A 15664-nucleotide genomic window follows, 5' to 3' on the forward strand; every position below is an offset into this window, starting at 1 on the left:
CAGGGCCCCCGTGGGGTAGGGCCCCCTTGGGGTAGGCAGCCCCGCAACAGTGCGGCCGGTTGCCTACCTCACGGGGTGCAGGCGTTGCGGGAGGCTTGCTTCGCAACAGTGTGGCGCCCCGCGGACAACGCAGCCGAAGACGGGGGGTCGTCCGTCCGCTAGTTTCAGGAACGGAGGAATAGGACAAATTACGCGCCACGCTAATTGTCGCGCTTCAAGTCCAGACCGCCCATGCGCTGCGGCCGCCGCCAAAAGTCCGCCCGTCGCCGGGGGCCGGGGTGCAGTCTCACTCTCAATTCGATAAAGGTCCGGGCTGCTGCCGCTGCTGCAGTTTGGGGACGTCCAAGAAGCAGACGAAGCTACCTGGCGCTGGCCGCCGCGGCCGCCCTGGCCAACCCCCCTGCTCCTTGGAGGGGGGCGGGGGGACCGACAGCTGCAGCTTCCAGAGGCTCGCAGAGGCCCCACCCGGGCCGTATTGATTTTCTGCTCCACCGCGCCCCCCGCAGCCCCCCGCCGCGGAGCCCCTTCCAGGCGGCCGTCGCCCCCCCCCCCCTCTTTCCCCTCCCCCTGATCCGCCTCGCGCCCACTCGCGCCACCGTTCTACTACGCGGTTGTACTCGAATTTACTACGAGAGTTCCACGCCGTGCCCTGACGGGGCCCCGCGGTCGCCCCTGCCCGCCCCTGCCCCTCCGCGCGGCCCTGCCTTGGCCCTGGCTTGGCCCTACCAGCCAGCTTGGAGCCAAGGCGACCCCCCACCCCCACCCCCGCCCCCTCTGAGGTGTCCCAGCGCCTTTCCGGCCCCATGCGCCGTCAGCAGTGGCTACACTGCTAAAAACGAAAAACACGCCGAAAATGTGTCCGGTTGCTACTCCCAAAAGACTGTTTTATGAAAAAAAAATTTAAATACTTTTTTGCGTGAAAAAGGGGTAAAAAAATAAAGATTTTTGTAGCTTGTTGACATGTTTTTCGCGTGTACAACATTCCAGTTTAAAGAGACCCAACACGATTTATTTTTTTAAATGGAAGAGCTGCACGACGTACTCGTTGGGGGCTCGTAGGATTTCCGAGTACCCGAGTCGGCCGGCCCTTCTATTCGGCGCGACTAAGTGGGGCCAGGCCACTGCAGGGGGAGGGAAGGAGGGCGACAAAAGACCTGCGGGCTGGGCTTTGTCGAAGGGTGCCGCCGCCGTCCGAACCATAACGGCGAAGGGCGGTCAAAGGCGGGCTAAAGAGCTCTTTAGCAGTGGCGCGGGCAGGCCGGACCAAAAGGGCTGGCCGAAAGGGCCGGCCCTGCGGTCGCAGTGAAGGGATTGGCCGAAATCCCCGCTCGGCGTGTCCCGGCCGCAGAGAATCCTGTATCGAACAGGACATTAAGTCGGACAAGCGGTTGTTTCGCACTCCGACCACATACGGGCAACACACACACACAACTCTCACAATCGCACACCATTCTCTCTCTCTCTCTCTTTCGCTCTCTCAGAGCGCCGGCTGACCCCGCCCCTCCGGAAAGTACAGCCAGTCGTAGTGGCGGAAAGCGAGCGAAACAACGCGGTGATTCCGACCCGGGGGTCCTGGGGGCCCTGGGGGTCCTTTGGGGGTCCGTGAGGTCCTACACGGCTAAGCGGCCCCGTCCCGGCCATAAATCCCCCGGGACTCGCTCCACTCACACACACTCACTCCAGCCAGGCGGGCTGGCGCAAGGGCTGGCGGTAGTGCGGTGGAGGCGCCGGACAAAGACAGCAGTGCGACGAAGACGGAGAAGCCGGGGGAGGCACGGACGAGCACGGGACAAGCGGTACAAGCCTCCAAGCAGCCCGCTAAGGGCAGCCCGGCGGAACACCGAGGAAAACATTGGACAGGGCGCCCTTCTGAGGGCCAGGGCCAGGGAGCTGCCGGCTACTTTTGAGAAGGACTCTCAGCTGTCTCCTTCGCACGCGCGGGGCGTTTCATGGGGGTGCGAGAGAGACAGCGTGGCGGAACCATCGCTAGGGATCCAGCTTGCACTAGACTGATTCGCTCTGTTTCCCTCGCACCCACTCGGAGGGCTTGGTGAGTGGGAGGGAGACGCAGCGAGGACTCAGGATGAGGTAACAGGACTGCCGAGTGGCCTGGCAGCCTGGCAGCCCAGCCGGGCCCATCCAGGTGGCGAGTGACGCCCTCTCTCCGAGTAACAGGCTTACATAACCCGCTGGAGCCGCGGGGAGGGTGGGGGGCGCCTGAGGCGAAACGAGAAGCGGGGGAGCCGAGCAGAGCAAGCGGAGCCACGCCGGGCCAAAAATGACGACAGCCAGCGGCCCAGCGGGGCAGTCGGAGGCAGGAATAGAGGGGAGGCTCATTCCGGAGACTGCCGCCGCCGTCGCTCTGTCTCCCTCGCACCCGCAGGCCCGCGGGGCGCTCCGCGGGAGTGCGAGAGAGACGGAGGGCACTCGGAATCAGCCCTCAGGGGGGAAGGAACCGGAGGAATAAAAAGCAAGAGGCAGGCGCCGGTCGGGGCACCGAGGTATGTGAGGGGGAGGGGCGAGAGCTCCAAGGAATGCAGCAGACAAACGAAAAAACGAGCACTTTTCGCAACAGCGGAGCGACAGAGCGAGGGGTGGAATAGCGCCGGGAGGTGCCGGGAGGTGCCGCGGCAAAGCGGATGAAGATGAGAGGCCCCGGAGAGACAAGTCTGGGAACATGAAAAGCCTTCTTCCTGCCTGAGAGGAAGGCGGCAGCTCCGCTGTTTGCAGACGCTATATTCCGGAGGGGCTCCACGGCGGAGGGCTCTTTTCGTCGCCCTGCCTCTCTCGCACTCACGCTCCGTCCCGTCAAGGTGCGAGGGAGACAGAACGGCCAAACGACTCCCCGGAGTCGCTCGGCAGTGCACTCCAATTATCTCGCCGATTTGGCGCCCGTGACCGAGGCGGCCGAGAGGATGGGGACCTCAAGGAGGGGGAGGGGATGAAGCCGCCCGCTCCGCCTGAGTCCGCCTGTCCGCGCTCCGCAGCCCCGCCTGTCCGCGCTCCGCGCCTGTCTGCTGGCAGATAGGCAGCGCGTCGTGCGGCCTAGCGAGGCGTGTTGCCTATCTGTCGGGTCACAGGCGCTGGGCCTAGGCGCACCGCGGACCGCGGCACGGCGTGCCACGTGACGGGCCGTGACGAGCCTTGACGCGCCGTGACGGGCGTGTCACGCCGAGCCAGCCATCAATCACAGCACTGTGGGACGGCCTTGCTTGCCGGGCTGGTCGGGCTTGCTCCCACTCTAAATGGGGTGGCACAATTTTCCGCCGCCGAGATCCAATTTCGTGGCGGCTCCACCCCATCAGCACATCGCGGGTACGGGCGAGACGCGATTTGTCACCGAAACGGAGACGAGTGCCGCCCGATGAGGATGGAGATGGAATGGCTTCGCGTCTTCATTAGTCCGTCAGGGATGGGACGGACAGGGGGTGAAAATGGGACACTATTTCACAGGATTCACCATCTTACCAGTTTAAAAAGTCATGCCGTGTCAATGTGATGTGTGTACCAGTACAAAAGGGTTGCCAACCTCAGCCTGCCCACTTGGAGGAACGTATCACTAAGTCCTACACATTGTAGGAAAAGGGAAACTTGAAAAGACGCACTGCAGGGAAGAGTTGCTTGGTTGCAGCAACCAATCAACAAATTTATATAGTAATTACAAAGAATCCTTGCCTCAAAATTTTACAGTCTATATCATACTTTAAACAAGATCAGAGATGACAATGTAATAATACAACTAGTTAATTTGATTCTGCCTTCACAGCGTGAAGCGCATAATTAATTTTGACATTCTTAGACCACTTCCACTCATCAGTTAAGGGGTTGTAGCACATCCCATGGATAAGCTTGGTTGAGCATCCACCTTAAAGATAAATAAAAACATCAACACTGTAAATATTCAGTTACCTTGCAAGAAACAAAAACTCAACAAAACATCATACTCACATTTTTCAAGAATGTCTTGAAGCTCTACAGGTTGAATAAACAACTCCCATTGGTGAGTGCCCTTGGGAACTAGGTTCAGCAAATGCTCTGCTGCGACAATTCCACCTAGCCATGACTCCGTTGTGCGATTCAAAGTTGTAAGAAAGATAGAACCCTTAGGCTAAAGAACAAAAAAGATAAAAAACCTGTAAGCTTAGAGTAAATGACAATTTTAAATGAATGAATACATCATAAAAATTAGACAAGAACCTTTAATAGTTTGACACATTGCTCGAGAAAAAAGTTTTTGTCATGAATATGTTCAATGACTTCTGATGACACAACAGCGTCGTACTTTTCAGGCGCTTCACAGACATGTGTTTCTGCAGCCGTATGAATATAATTAAGTCGACTACCCAAGGCTGGATCCAATTTTGCATGGCGCTGTGCCACTTCAATCAAATCAGCGCTTGCATCAATGCCAGTTACTGACGCGCCTAGTCTGGCGAGAGGCTGTTCATGTGCAACACAATGGTAAGACAGAGGAAACAATAAGGTAACTTAAGCACTCAATACAAAGAAGAAATACATACCTCAGAAAGTAATCCTCCTCCGCATCCAACATCAACAATTTGAAGACCCTCAAGAGGTCTTGGAGTGTTTTTCTTATGTGAATCAGCAGCACCTGTCTGGAACAATCCATCTCGAATCAGGGGGACTCTGGGTAAAAAAAGTAGAAAAAAAAAGCTCATTAAAATGAACACAGAATTCAAAATATCCAGTAACACTGAAGATGCTCACCTAAGGGAATTCATGGAATGTAGTGCTTTCAAAAATCCTGATCTGTCCCACCAATCATCTGCGAGTTTACCATGATGACTAACAGCTGCCGGATCAACAGTTGTCTGTGAACGTTGATTGCGTCTGAAGACAGATGAACTTTCAGCAAACCTAAAGTTAATGGTCTGTAACAAAATTGTATTTTTTTTAAAAAGAATGAAACCACAGTTACCTGTAAAGCTTGTTAAACTAATGTTAAAAAAAAATAATTAAATACCTGTTACATTGACTGAAAAGAACACTTTTAAGATTGGCTGTACTTGATGTCACCAGAGTACAGACAGACATTTTGAAAAACGAAGGTCCCAACTTTCAGAGTCACCTGGATGCAAAAAAATACATTAAGAAATTGACCACTAAAATTACATATTTCTTCTGTAAATGAACCGCTTACAAGGAAAAAGCAAAGTGGTAAGGTTAAGTCTTACAATGTACACTCACAAAGAAACACTGCTGTCACCTACGCAAGAAGAATGAACCATATGAAATTCTTCACCTCAAGAACATAGTGAGGGTAAAATACTTTTGAAATCTACGTCTTTACTGCCGACTTCTTAGAATAAAATGTCTTTTCAGCACCTAAACAAACTAGCAGAAGAAAAGAAGCGGCTTTCTACCGGAACAACCCAACGGTGCTAAGTTTACCGCACAGAAAGCATGTCCACAAATCGTCATTCAACAGAAAACTAATACAGTACGTTAAAATTGGTTGGGTTCAAATCTGAAATGAAAATTCCCCAGTAAGAAAATACGATTGATGTTCGAAATGTGCATCCGAATCCCACATTTTATTGTGCGCACGCTGGTCACAATGCTTGGCAAACAATAATAACAAAATGGCCGTTGTTTTCTTCAAGAACAACATGGCGTTTTTATTTGTATGTTCTTAATTTTTTTAAGACCACATATTGAAACTATCTCTAGTTGGAGCAAATTGTGGTTTTGCTCCGGATATTTCTATTTATTTTGGATTATCCTGGAGATTAGTGATCGTCTGTGGCTGCTTCGGGGCTTGCCTCGGATTGAATACACCTGCATGTAAATCCACACAATACACAAGGTAAAAAGCTGTCTGATCGGTGTTTATTGGTAAACACTAATCTCAAAACATTATGGTACTTTTATATTGAAATTTCATTGTTAAGTTTTGTCTTAACATATTCTAAGGAACATCCATTCTAAATTCCAGAAGACATGCAACCTAACCAATCTGCCGTGCTTGTTGTTTTTAACATGAACTGGCCCTTTATCATTTAACTGTGATTATATTTTCCATTATTTTTTTTTGTAGGAGTCACAATGAAGCGTCGTGATGGATCGACTCGGAGACAAGTTTTGGATATGGACCATTCGTCTTCATCGTGGAAAAGTATAAATCTTTTAATTTCAGTAATTTTGACGTAGAATATTATCAGTCTATTTATTTATGGGTTTTTGTTTCGCTTTTCAGATAAATATTCAAATATTGCTCAACGCAATGTAAATGGGTCTGGTGATAGTTCTTCCAATCCTTTGTCAAAGCTTGTTGGGAGTTATGCATCTGAATCTGATGAAGATGATGATAATTCAAAGAATAAAAATACACTTGATGCAAAAGTAGAGGAGTTCATGAAGGTTGGTCAAAATTTCTCAAATATTTTTGGTTTTAGTTCTATGGTAAATTGCACTTATAATTTGTTTATTGTTAAGGAGGTTGAATCAACCAAAACCAATGAAGATGTAAGCAGCATTACTTGTGGTAAGTTGTTGATCTGTCACTCCTGTGGACAAGATGAATTTAGAATTAGTTTTAATATTGCTTTGTGCATTGATTCAGCTTGGCAGGAATGCCATGACAAAGATACTGGATATCCATATTATTGGAATATGAACACCAATGAGGTGACATGGGAACCACCTCCAGAACTAGTTGCCTATCAAGCAACTCTGACAGCTAAAATTGCCCAGACACAAGCCAAAGTCAAGGCGCAAGCTCAACAAGCTCAATGGGCTGTTGAGCAGGCAGCTCTAGGTATAACTCCTGAGTACCCTCAAAAGAGAATTCCAAGTAAGACAAAGTTTAATCAAAAGTAACATGCTCTTTCTCTTATCCTGTGATGTTTAAAAATATCTATCTATCTCTGCAGCAGCCGTACAGACTCTTAAGAAACCACCCAAGAGTACTCCACCACCAATTCTTCCACAGTCTACTAAAGGTAAAAAGCAGAAGCGAGTACCAAACAGACCACCATCTAGTGAATCAGATGATGAGTAAGTGTGGTGTTTTTTTTTTTTTAAGTCTTTTAATGCCATTTTAGCCTCTATTATGCTGTTAATAATATTCTATCTTTCTCCACTCCTACAGAAAAATTGAAATGATTACATCATGGGTTGATGAAGAGAGTGAAGATGAGGATGAACCTCCTGTTAGTGGGAATCATGCTGTTGAAGACAAGAAGAAAGTCAAAGAAACTGCTGGACCGCAAACAAAAGCTCCAGCAAGCTCACGTAAATCTGTAAAACCACCAAAACCAGGGCCTCTACCTAATGTTATGTTTGGTCCACAATTACCCTCAAATTTGCCAGTCACAGCTCCCAGTAAAATCAGATCTGGGAGTCGAAATGGATCAACAGAAGACAATGAAGTAGAATCCAAAGTAGTTATCCAGAAACTAAGACGGCTCAAAACAGAGTCTGATGTAATTGTAGGCACAAGGGAAAGGGTCCCAGTGCGAAAATCATTGGACAGAAGTAGAAGTGGTAGTCCCAATGATCGCTTGACTTTGAAAAATAGAACAAGACTTCATGATGGTGACAATGAGCACCTTTCTGAGAAATCTCTTTTAAGCAAACTAAGTAAACAAGTACAGATTTTAAAAGACTTAGGTGGCAGTGTACCTGCTGACATAAAAGATTTACTAAGTTCTTCAACAAAGTCTTCCATAAATTCAGCTGACAACATAATTGCTATGATTGAGATGGAACAACCCCCAGATCATAAACAAGATGTTAATTTTCTATCGTCATTGAAAGCAGCAGAGCACAGAATTCAAAGAGAAGTGCAGAAAATCCAAGCAGACAAACTTGTTAATGGCAGTGAAAAGTCTAGTAAAAAGGAGCAAAAACCTTCTTCATTTGCCTTGATTGCTGGTTATGGTGATGATTCTGATCAAGATGATGCAGCAGACTCAGATACATCGGTGCACTCTGCCAAGGTAGAAAAGCCTTCCAAGGAGAAGTCTTTGTTTCCCATCTTGGGCCATGAAGAAAGTTCCAAAGAAGATGTGAAGACTGTTCCGAAATTTACTCTTGGTGCAGACTCTTCAACTTCTAAAGCCAATTCTGATAGTACATCAAAGCCAGCATTAGTTCTTGATGCTGGTGTTGGCCAGAAACGTAGAAAGAGGCTTGACATTGGAGCAATCCTCCCTCAACCATTACCCAGCACAAGTAATTCAACCAATGTTTCCAATGAAGAGAATTCTAAATCTACACTTTTAGCAAAAGGGACAAGTGAAGTCTCCTCTGGGACTACTAGTTACACAACTGTTTGGTCTAGCACTTCCACATATGCAAGTGACCCTACTGCCAATGATAGGCGAGGGTTTGGTTTTCCAGTTGTGCCCTGTGATGAAGAAGAGCCAATTCCTTCTAATACATCTTCTAACACTAATAAACCCAAGAAATCAAAAATTCAATTTATTAAGGCAGAAACCATAAATAAGCAACAAGATGACAGTACAAATGTGAGGGAGAGTGGGAAGGATCTCAACTCAAAAAGTAAGTCTCCTCAACTTTGTTTAGAGTGCAATTTAATCTCTTGAAGCTAATTGTGAATATTTGTTAAAATATTTGTTTCTTTAATATTTGCAGACACAACTAGCAAATCTCGGGAAGATGGAGAGCTTCATCGCAGTTTGTCATCTTTGGCTCAGCTTGTGAAAGCAAAGCTCCAGTTTCTCAGTGAGGGCAAGGAACCAGTGTCCCCCGTGCAAGCTATGGCCATTCAGATTGAGGTTCGGGTGTATCATTATTGTGTATATTGAATAATATTTCAAATCACTTAATTGATTTCTGGCCCCCCTCTTTCTTTCTCCTATTTACCTTCTAGACCTTGGTGTCAGCGTGGAATGCTGGAGCTCTTACCAATGCCTTTCTTCAACGCTGGCTGCAGAGCACGGGGGCTGAACTGGTCCAATTGGAACGCGCTGCTGCTCCTCAGGGCTGGGCCGTGCAATGGGATAGGTACGATATTGCTGTCACATGAACATTTCTGTGCCATTAACCCAACCAACCAGCGCTAGTTTCTCCCTCACATCCTACTAGTCCTGTCAGAGTGAGAAGGTAACTTGTGGGAGCCATTCAAGATAACTTCGGACCCTGCTCGCCTCAAGTACCTGCCTCTCATGAGGAGGAATTGCAGTCTACCTATGACCAATGGCTGTGACCAATGGCTGTGAGTATAGAACTAGGCAGTGCTAGAGTTGGGAAGTCATGCTTCAAACATCAACCTAATTAAACCAAACACCTGAAACTTTAAGAAGTATTTCAATTTGTGAAGGTCTTAGCTTATCTTATGTTTGTTAATAGCTATCAATTTAGTACAATTAATTTTAGTAATGGTCTCATGTTTGAGGCAAGAGTCTCTCAGCTCTGCACTGCATTACCTATAGGACCTGTGTTCCTAAATGGTACAACATATTGGCAGGTCATCTGTTTACCCTCTCCAAGAAGAACAAGCCTGCTGCTATTACCACCATGAAATATTCAAATCCTGAAGATTATTTTGCTATCAATTTAATGTAAATGTTTCTATGCTTTTTCTCTGGCAAAGGATTTGTACAGTTATGAGATTGCTTGTGAAAGAAAGAAAGACATATTATGCTGGCAAATGCACTTTATTTAAGGTAATTAGTGTGCTTTATAAACTAACAGCAAGCCACATTCAGAAATCATTGTTATTAAAAGTCTATCTTGCCACTTTGTATTTCTAAATGCTCTAATACGTGCCAATGTATTGTTTGTAAGTTACATTATACTGCTGCATAACACCATGCTGAAAGTTTATGATGTGTTTCTTACTAAGCTTTGCTTTCTTGATTTTTTATTTTTGGGTTGTAAGTTAGTAAGTGGTGGTGGAGTGTAGCCCTGTTTCATTGATGTTGATTAAGATGCCTCTAAATTACTAGCTATTATTGTAATACTAGGTAAATTATCTTTTATCTGGCAAACTGTATGGCCTTTTTTTTGTTTCGAATACACACTCAAGATAGCTAAGGGTTCTCTTATTGTTAATTGGGGGAAAAAATGCCTCATAGATTTCATTTTTTTTTGTTTGTTCTGTGAATCAGATTATTAGGAACCTAGAGGAGTTTCATGTTACTGGTCATGAAAAGTGTGCATCTGGTTCTCAATTTCATTGTTGAAGACACACTTCAGTCTGAAAATTTTAGCTTGCTGGAAAAAACATTTTTTTGCAGTCCATGTCTTATCTTACTCATGGAGACACCAAGGGTGCTCAACTGTGCCATTTCGAGATTTATGCTTTGATCTGTTGAACAGGTACAACATGGGGCACCCACTACCTGGGCTGTGCTGTGTGTTGAACTTCATCAGTCAGCACTTTCTTGCTTGTCGGCGCTTTCATCTGACTATCTTTCTGTTTTGATAATTTTGTGAGTCCTTGGCAAAGCCTTGGATAGTAATCCATGTGCTTGGACATTAAAAAATAAAAACTTGTGAAGCGCAGGTGTATATGTGTCTATAGAAGAAGGGAAAATATGATCCATATAAGTCTTCAGTTTATGTTTCATTAGTGGCATTGTTTGGTTTTGACTTATAGTTTAGCCTAAATTTTAAACTGACCCTTCATCAAGTTCCAATCTTGGTGATTTATGACGCTTGGTAAAGTTTTGAAAGCTACAAACCAAAGTAAAGAAATAATCTTGATATTTTTAAATGTGTCTTTCTTCCAATAGCCTTCTCTTGCATATTGCTTTGGTATCTTTTTAATTGCTTTTATTTAACAGATGGACCAAAAGTTATGATTTTTGTGGTATGCTTCACTTTAGTGGTGTGTGAAGATGCACCTTTCCCATCCCCAAATTTGTCCTTTGTTTTCTATTTGTTTTCGTTTACTGATAATTTATCAAACAGCCTTATCTAGATTTTGGCTAAATTTTGAGTTATGAGAAACGTTAATGGGGAATTTCAAGCTAAATCCATCGTAAATAAGTTATCTATCAGATAAATTTAGGACTTCCCCCTTATCAGTTCACAAGCATGATTTCAGTTTTGTTTTGTGCAAATTCCTTAATTTAAAAAAAAAAAAAAAATGCTTAGTGTGATTGATGGTTTGATTTCTTGATGTCACCTGTTCAATGCTCCAACACTTGGTACCTTTTTTTTGCCATATTTTATTTGAAGTAATAAGTATTTCTGCTAAGTGAATCAGCTAACCTATATATACTTTTAAGACTTTTACATTTAACCTCAGCACAAAGTTTTGTGCTACTGGTTTTTCTGAACCCAAGCTTCTTTTTCAATTCTTGTTTTCTTTTTCTGTCTATCTGCCAATTGGTGGATGTGCAGGGAGTACAAGCGGTATTTTTACTGCAACCTGGCCACCAAAGACACCCAGTGGGATTATCCTCTTGTACCGGAGGATGGGCATTCCAAGCCTGAAGAGCCCGAACCATCAAATGCTAAGCCGCAGTCCAGAGTGGCAACACCACCACCAGATGATGAAGATGCCATGGAGCTGTGCACCACTCCACCTCCGGAGGAAGAAGCTGAGATAGGAATCCCTCCACGACCTTGTAGTCCCCCACTTGAAGCACCCCCATGTAAGAGGTCAAAGACTGAAGATGAAAGTGGTGAGTTCTCTTTGTAACGAATCTCAATCATTTGCCTCTTTAGACGTTCGCTTATTTCTCCTGTTTCTGCTCCTCTCCAGCCGATTCGAACGACATCCCTGAGCATCCGTCAGCCCCTCCCGTCTGCCCGCCCCTGCCATCCACTCCACCACCCCCGCTGCCGTCGACTCCTCCTCCCCCTCCGCCGCCCCCGGAAACACCCCCGCCGCCCCCTCCGGGCACACCCCCGCCGGGCACGCCGCCCCCCGCGACGCCGGCCGCCTCGCGGGTCTTGGAGCACGGTGAGCCCCTGCCCCCGGGGGTGGACAGCCCCGACGTGCCCTTTATCGCAGTGCGCCCCGCCATGCCCCCCACCCCCCTGGCCCTCCCCGTGTCTGCAGACCTCGCCCCCCACATGGACCACCTGGAGCACATGGACCACATGGGCGTGCTCAACCCCATGCAGTCGCTGCACCCCGGCTCCGTCCTCGGGGTGCCCGTGCTGTCCGGCGTCCCCGGCATGGCCATGCAGTACACTGGCGGCGTCGCTGTGTCTGGCTCCTATGTCGCCCCTCCCCCAACGGAGGCCATGCTGGCTTCTTTCAACCATGCAACTGCTGTAAGCCTCACTCTTTTTCCTTCACGGTACCAAAGGCCTAGGTAGTTGTGCAGTTTAACTCATCTCATTTCTGCCCTCAGGTGGATTACATGGGGTACATGGGTGTCTATGCTGGTCCTGCGGGCCCCATGCCTGTCACCAGTGTGGCTGCACCCCCTTTGGCCTACACTGGACCAGCACCGCAGCCTCCAAGTCATCCCCCAGTGCACATGCCTCATCGCAAAAAGGAAGCGCTTATGTCTGAACTCAGTTCATTTTATTCTGACCTTGCCTCGATGGATTCAAACTCAAGAGATGCTACAGAGGATGATACATCTCAGGTATGTGTTTTTTGATCTGTCAAAGACCCAAGTTCCTTTTAAATTTTGTCTTGTGTTAACCCAGCGTTGTAAATGATGGTTTACTCTCTTCTCAGGATGCTGCTGAGCATTCAAGAGTCAAGACTTCAACACCACCCGTACCTCCAGCACCTGTCCTGAATCCAACAGTAGAAGAGGTCCCCAAACAACCACTCCCTGAAGCGCCCTTAAAAAGTCAAAGCTCAATTCAAGACTCAGAGGGTGCATTGACTAAAAAGAAGAAAAAGGTCAGTTTTCTTTTTTTGGTTGCCACATTTGAGTGTATGACCAGTCAGTAATAAAATATTCTTATTTCAGACAAAACTCACTCCAGGACTAACACTGAAGAAAAAGGGGGTTTCAAATCTTGTAGCTAAATGGCAGCAAGTTCAACAAGAGGTCTGGAAGGATTATGAAGATGAGGAGGCTGTCGAGTAATAAGTGTAAATGTGTACAAGTTGTCAATAAATTGTTAGTTAATTTCATCATTAATGACAGAGCAATTATTTATGACCAGTACTGATCTTTTTTGAACTAAATGTGCAATTAGATCTCTTCATGCATTTTACACCCTACTGGGCAGAGGAATAACTACTAAAGGAAGAAGGGTTTCATTTGAAAGAGACTTGAATGAAATTGGACACTTTAATCAAAACAAAGTAAAATTATACATGTAAGAGTAAAGTCCAATTTACGCCACTAACGCGGAAGCTGTGCTAGATTCATATTTCCAGTTGGGGGGGAGGATACCCTTCTTCTTGTAATACCGGGCCAGCCTGTGGATCCTTGATTCGACGAGAATCAGACGGAATTTGGAGTCCTTGTCCTTCCTGTAATCAAAGGAACAACACAAATAAATATACAAGCGCACAAATAACACACAATCAAAAAATGATGAAGAAAAACACTTGCCTGTTCCTCTCAAGATGCTTGCGGATGGCAACAGCCTTCTTGATAAGGTAGTAAAGGTCCTCACGAAGATCAGGAGCGGTTCCCATAGCCTTCATGATTCTGAGAATCTTAGTGCCAGTGACAAATCTAACCTGAGCCACACCATGGGAGTCTCGGAGAATGACACCTGTAGCAATAGTTAGGTTAGCACAAGAACAGATACAAATACTTCACAACAGCGTAACAGTAAGGAGACTTGACATACCAATCTGTGATGGGGTAAGACCCTTCTTGGCAAGCTTCTGGATCTGGTCCTTAACATCATCGGAGGTAAGCTTGAGCCAGGTGGGGACTGTGCGGCGGTAGGGCAGGGCACTCTGGGAGATACCCTTACTGCAAGGAAAGAGGAGATACAATCAGAAAAGTGTGACAATTGACAACAACTAATTTAGGGGGTTTCGGAAGTACACAATCGCGATTAAACAAGCAAAATAGTCGTTCAAAAAATTTAGACGTCCTCGGGAAGATTGAATAGAAGAGCAATAGCACGAAAGTGCGGCAGTAAATGACGAGTGTAAACGAAGCCAAACAACAGTACAATGAAGTCTGTGCATAACCTAACCAAACCGCTAGGTACAATGCCGGCGGGGACTTGTTGCGAGGACTTGCTCAAGTACGGAGATGGTATTTAAGCGGTCGTATGAGTTTACTGACAACAAGACATTGAGATTAATTGAGTACTCGGCGATCTTAACAGGATTTAAACATCACACACACGGGAAGAAGCAATGCCACGCGGTGGACATGCATAAACAAATGTATTTACTGAACAGTACTTCAGGAGCTAAGTCTAGAGAAGTAGCAATTTATAGGCCTAAAAATTCCTCTCGTAACGGCGAAAAAGAAATTATTTAGATAATTAATTACCCAGGTGCGTGCATACGACCCATGGCGAATGTATAAAAGTACACCAACGCACGGAGACACAACTGCGAAAAGGAAACTGGAATGGCCGAACCGGAAACCGTCCTCAACTTCTTTTCCGTGTTCTTCTTACTTCAGTGGTCAGAAAAGGTCTATGTTGGTTCAGAAATGGTTTCACACGCCACATTTAAATAATTTCAGTCAATACTTGTTACCAATTTTCACTGCTTGATTTTCTAGCAAACGAACGAGACAAATCTTTCGCTATGTTATTTTCAAAAATGAAAAATACATTTAAAGGCAGAGATGCGCTTGCGTGATTTAGGAAGATACCCATATGTTCTTGTTTTTCAGGTGCTTTGCCAACGTCAAAAACTAAAAATGTTTTTCCTTGGCAGATATTTACCAGTATTAAATGCTATTTAAGGAGAGGATTGATTTTTTACTCGTTAAAATATTTTTTATGGCATTTTTACGAGCGGGCTTGAATTACTTGGATGAAAAAATATCTGGTGCTTCTTGCGCATTGTGGTAACGATTGTCCCAAGATTTTGATTTTTCATAAGCGACAACAACAGCAAAGAAAAATTGCGCTGGGCCGTAAACAAACTTGCCCAACCTCAACTCAACTTTGTGCAGTGATCTGGACATTGGTGAATTGACCAATTCTCGAAGAATCAAGCTCTGCGCCATGAATTCAAGCCAGAACAAGACTGACAAGCGGGAAATCGAAGCCTTGGAGGCCGCTGAGACGAAAAGACCGTGCTCTGCGAATGATAGTGGGGCCAGCGATGCCGGTGATGGGCAGGACGACAGTAGGCGGACCACCCGTCGCAAAAAGGGCAAAGTAAGTTTCAGGCGTCTTCAGGCGTCTTATGACAGAGACTTCGTCTCAAAAGTGGCATGATCATGTGTTGAATACTCTCGTTGAATTTGCCTTTGTGAAGTTATCTTAACCTGCTGTATTTCACATGACTGGAGCAGTCTGTTTTGCATGTCAAGTTTTACCTTGCTATCCTTTTGTTATGTTTATGTTTGAATGTGCTATGGAATTCTCATGACAGTCACAACACACCTGAATCTGTTTTAACTTGCTATTTTAAAATTGCAGTCCAGTGAAGATACTGATTCTAAGGCGTCAAGTGAAAAATCTGATAAAGGCAAGGTTGATCCGATGAAGAAGGACCCAGACTCCGCCACAGTTTTGAACACTGTCAAATCTGAAAAGGATGATGATGGAGAACAGGATTCAGAACAAGATGACCCAACTGGTGTGTCACTACCTGGTAAGA

The 15664-nt window shown here is 46.0% G+C and overlaps 4 protein-coding genes across 4 annotated transcripts in view; 2 read left to right on the forward strand and 2 right to left on the reverse strand.

Moving 5' to 3' along the window:
• Window positions 1–3605: 3605 nt before the first annotated feature.
• On the reverse strand, window positions 3606–5400 carry LOC117652148 (ubiquinone biosynthesis O-methyltransferase, mitochondrial). Its single transcript, XM_034396836.1, has 7 exons — window positions 5209–5400; window positions 4985–5089; window positions 4729–4892; window positions 4521–4647; window positions 4198–4440; window positions 3949–4108; window positions 3606–3865 (listed from the first exon to the last, which is right to left on the reverse strand). The coding sequence occupies exons 3-7, from the start codon at window positions 4740–4742 to the stop codon at window positions 3744–3746; spliced, it is 666 nt and encodes a 221-aa protein (XP_034252727.1). The 5' UTR covers window positions 4743–4892; window positions 4985–5089; window positions 5209–5400; the 3' UTR covers window positions 3606–3743.
• Window positions 5401–5584: 184 nt separating this feature from the next.
• Window positions 5585–13049, forward strand: LOC117652147 (formin-binding protein 4-like). Its single transcript, XM_034396835.1, has 14 exons — window positions 5585–5827; window positions 6059–6136; window positions 6218–6381; window positions 6457–6505; window positions 6584–6814; window positions 6894–7017; window positions 7112–8526; window positions 8620–8762; window positions 8858–8991; window positions 11338–11621; window positions 11702–12219; window positions 12300–12539; window positions 12635–12805; window positions 12876–13049. The coding sequence occupies exons 2-14, from the start codon at window positions 6067–6069 to the stop codon at window positions 12993–12995; spliced, it is 3663 nt and encodes a 1220-aa protein (XP_034252726.1). The 5' UTR covers window positions 5585–5827; window positions 6059–6066; the 3' UTR covers window positions 12996–13049.
• Window positions 13050–13188: 139 nt separating this feature from the next.
• Window positions 13189–14528, reverse strand: LOC117652149 (40S ribosomal protein S13). The gene is made up of 4 exons (XM_034396837.1): window positions 14376–14528; window positions 13714–13841; window positions 13470–13635; window positions 13189–13387 (listed from the first exon to the last, which is right to left on the reverse strand). Exons 1-4 carry the CDS (start codon window positions 14396–14398, stop codon window positions 13249–13251), a joined length of 456 nt encoding a protein of 151 aa, XP_034252728.1. The 5' UTR covers window positions 14399–14528; the 3' UTR covers window positions 13189–13248.
• Window positions 14529–14921: 393 nt separating this feature from the next.
• The window catches only part of LOC117652223 (lysine-specific histone demethylase 1A), a 64125-nt gene continuing 63382 nt past the window's right edge, over window positions 14922–15664 (forward strand). Inside the window, exons 1-2 of the mRNA XM_034396962.1 lie at window positions 14922–15219; window positions 15484–15658. Of these exons, the coding sequence (XP_034252853.1) occupies window positions 15064–15219; window positions 15484–15658 (331 nt within the window). The 5' untranslated portion in view covers window positions 14922–15063. The remainder of the gene's footprint in view (window positions 15220–15483; window positions 15659–15664) is intronic.

The sequence above is a fragment of the Thrips palmi genome, unplaced genomic scaffold, assembly GCF_012932325.1.
Source record: "Thrips palmi isolate BJ-2018 unplaced genomic scaffold, TpBJ-2018v1 HiC_scaffold_7, whole genome shotgun sequence".
Taxonomy (NCBI): Eukaryota; Metazoa; Arthropoda; class Insecta; order Thysanoptera; family Thripidae; genus Thrips; species Thrips palmi.

Excerpts from the sequence above, each read along its gene's own strand:
- LOC117652148 (XM_034396836.1), bottom strand. Across the intron at positions 4,441-4,520 it reads GAGGAGGATTACTTTCTGAG|CCTCTCGCCAGACTAGGCGC; the intron begins GTATGTATTTCT and ends GCACATGAACAG. Across the intron at positions 4,109-4,197 it reads AATGTGTCAAACTATTAAAG|CCTAAGGGTTCTATCTTTCT; the intron begins GTTCTTGTCTAA and ends TTTGTTCTTTAG.
- LOC117652147 (XM_034396835.1), top strand. The coding sequence starts at position 6,067 with ATGAAGCGTCGTGATGGATCGACTCGGAGACAAGTTTTGGATATGGAC. Across the intron at positions 11,622-11,701 it reads AAAGACTGAAGATGAAAGTG|CCGATTCGAACGACATCCCT; the intron begins GTGAGTTCTCTT and ends GCTCCTCTCCAG. Across the intron at positions 12,220-12,299 it reads CTTTCAACCATGCAACTGCT|GTGGATTACATGGGGTACAT; the intron begins GTAAGCCTCACT and ends TTCTGCCCTCAG.
- LOC117652149 (XM_034396837.1), bottom strand. The coding sequence starts at position 14,398 with ATGGGTCGTATGCACGCACCTGG. Across the intron at positions 13,842-14,375 it reads GGTCGTATGCACGCACCTGG|TAAGGGTATCTCCCAGAGTG; the intron begins GTAATTAATTAT and ends CTTTCCTTGCAG. Across the intron at positions 13,388-13,469 it reads AAGCATCTTGAGAGGAACAG|GAAGGACAAGGACTCCAAAT; the intron begins GCAAGTGTTTTT and ends CTTTGATTACAG.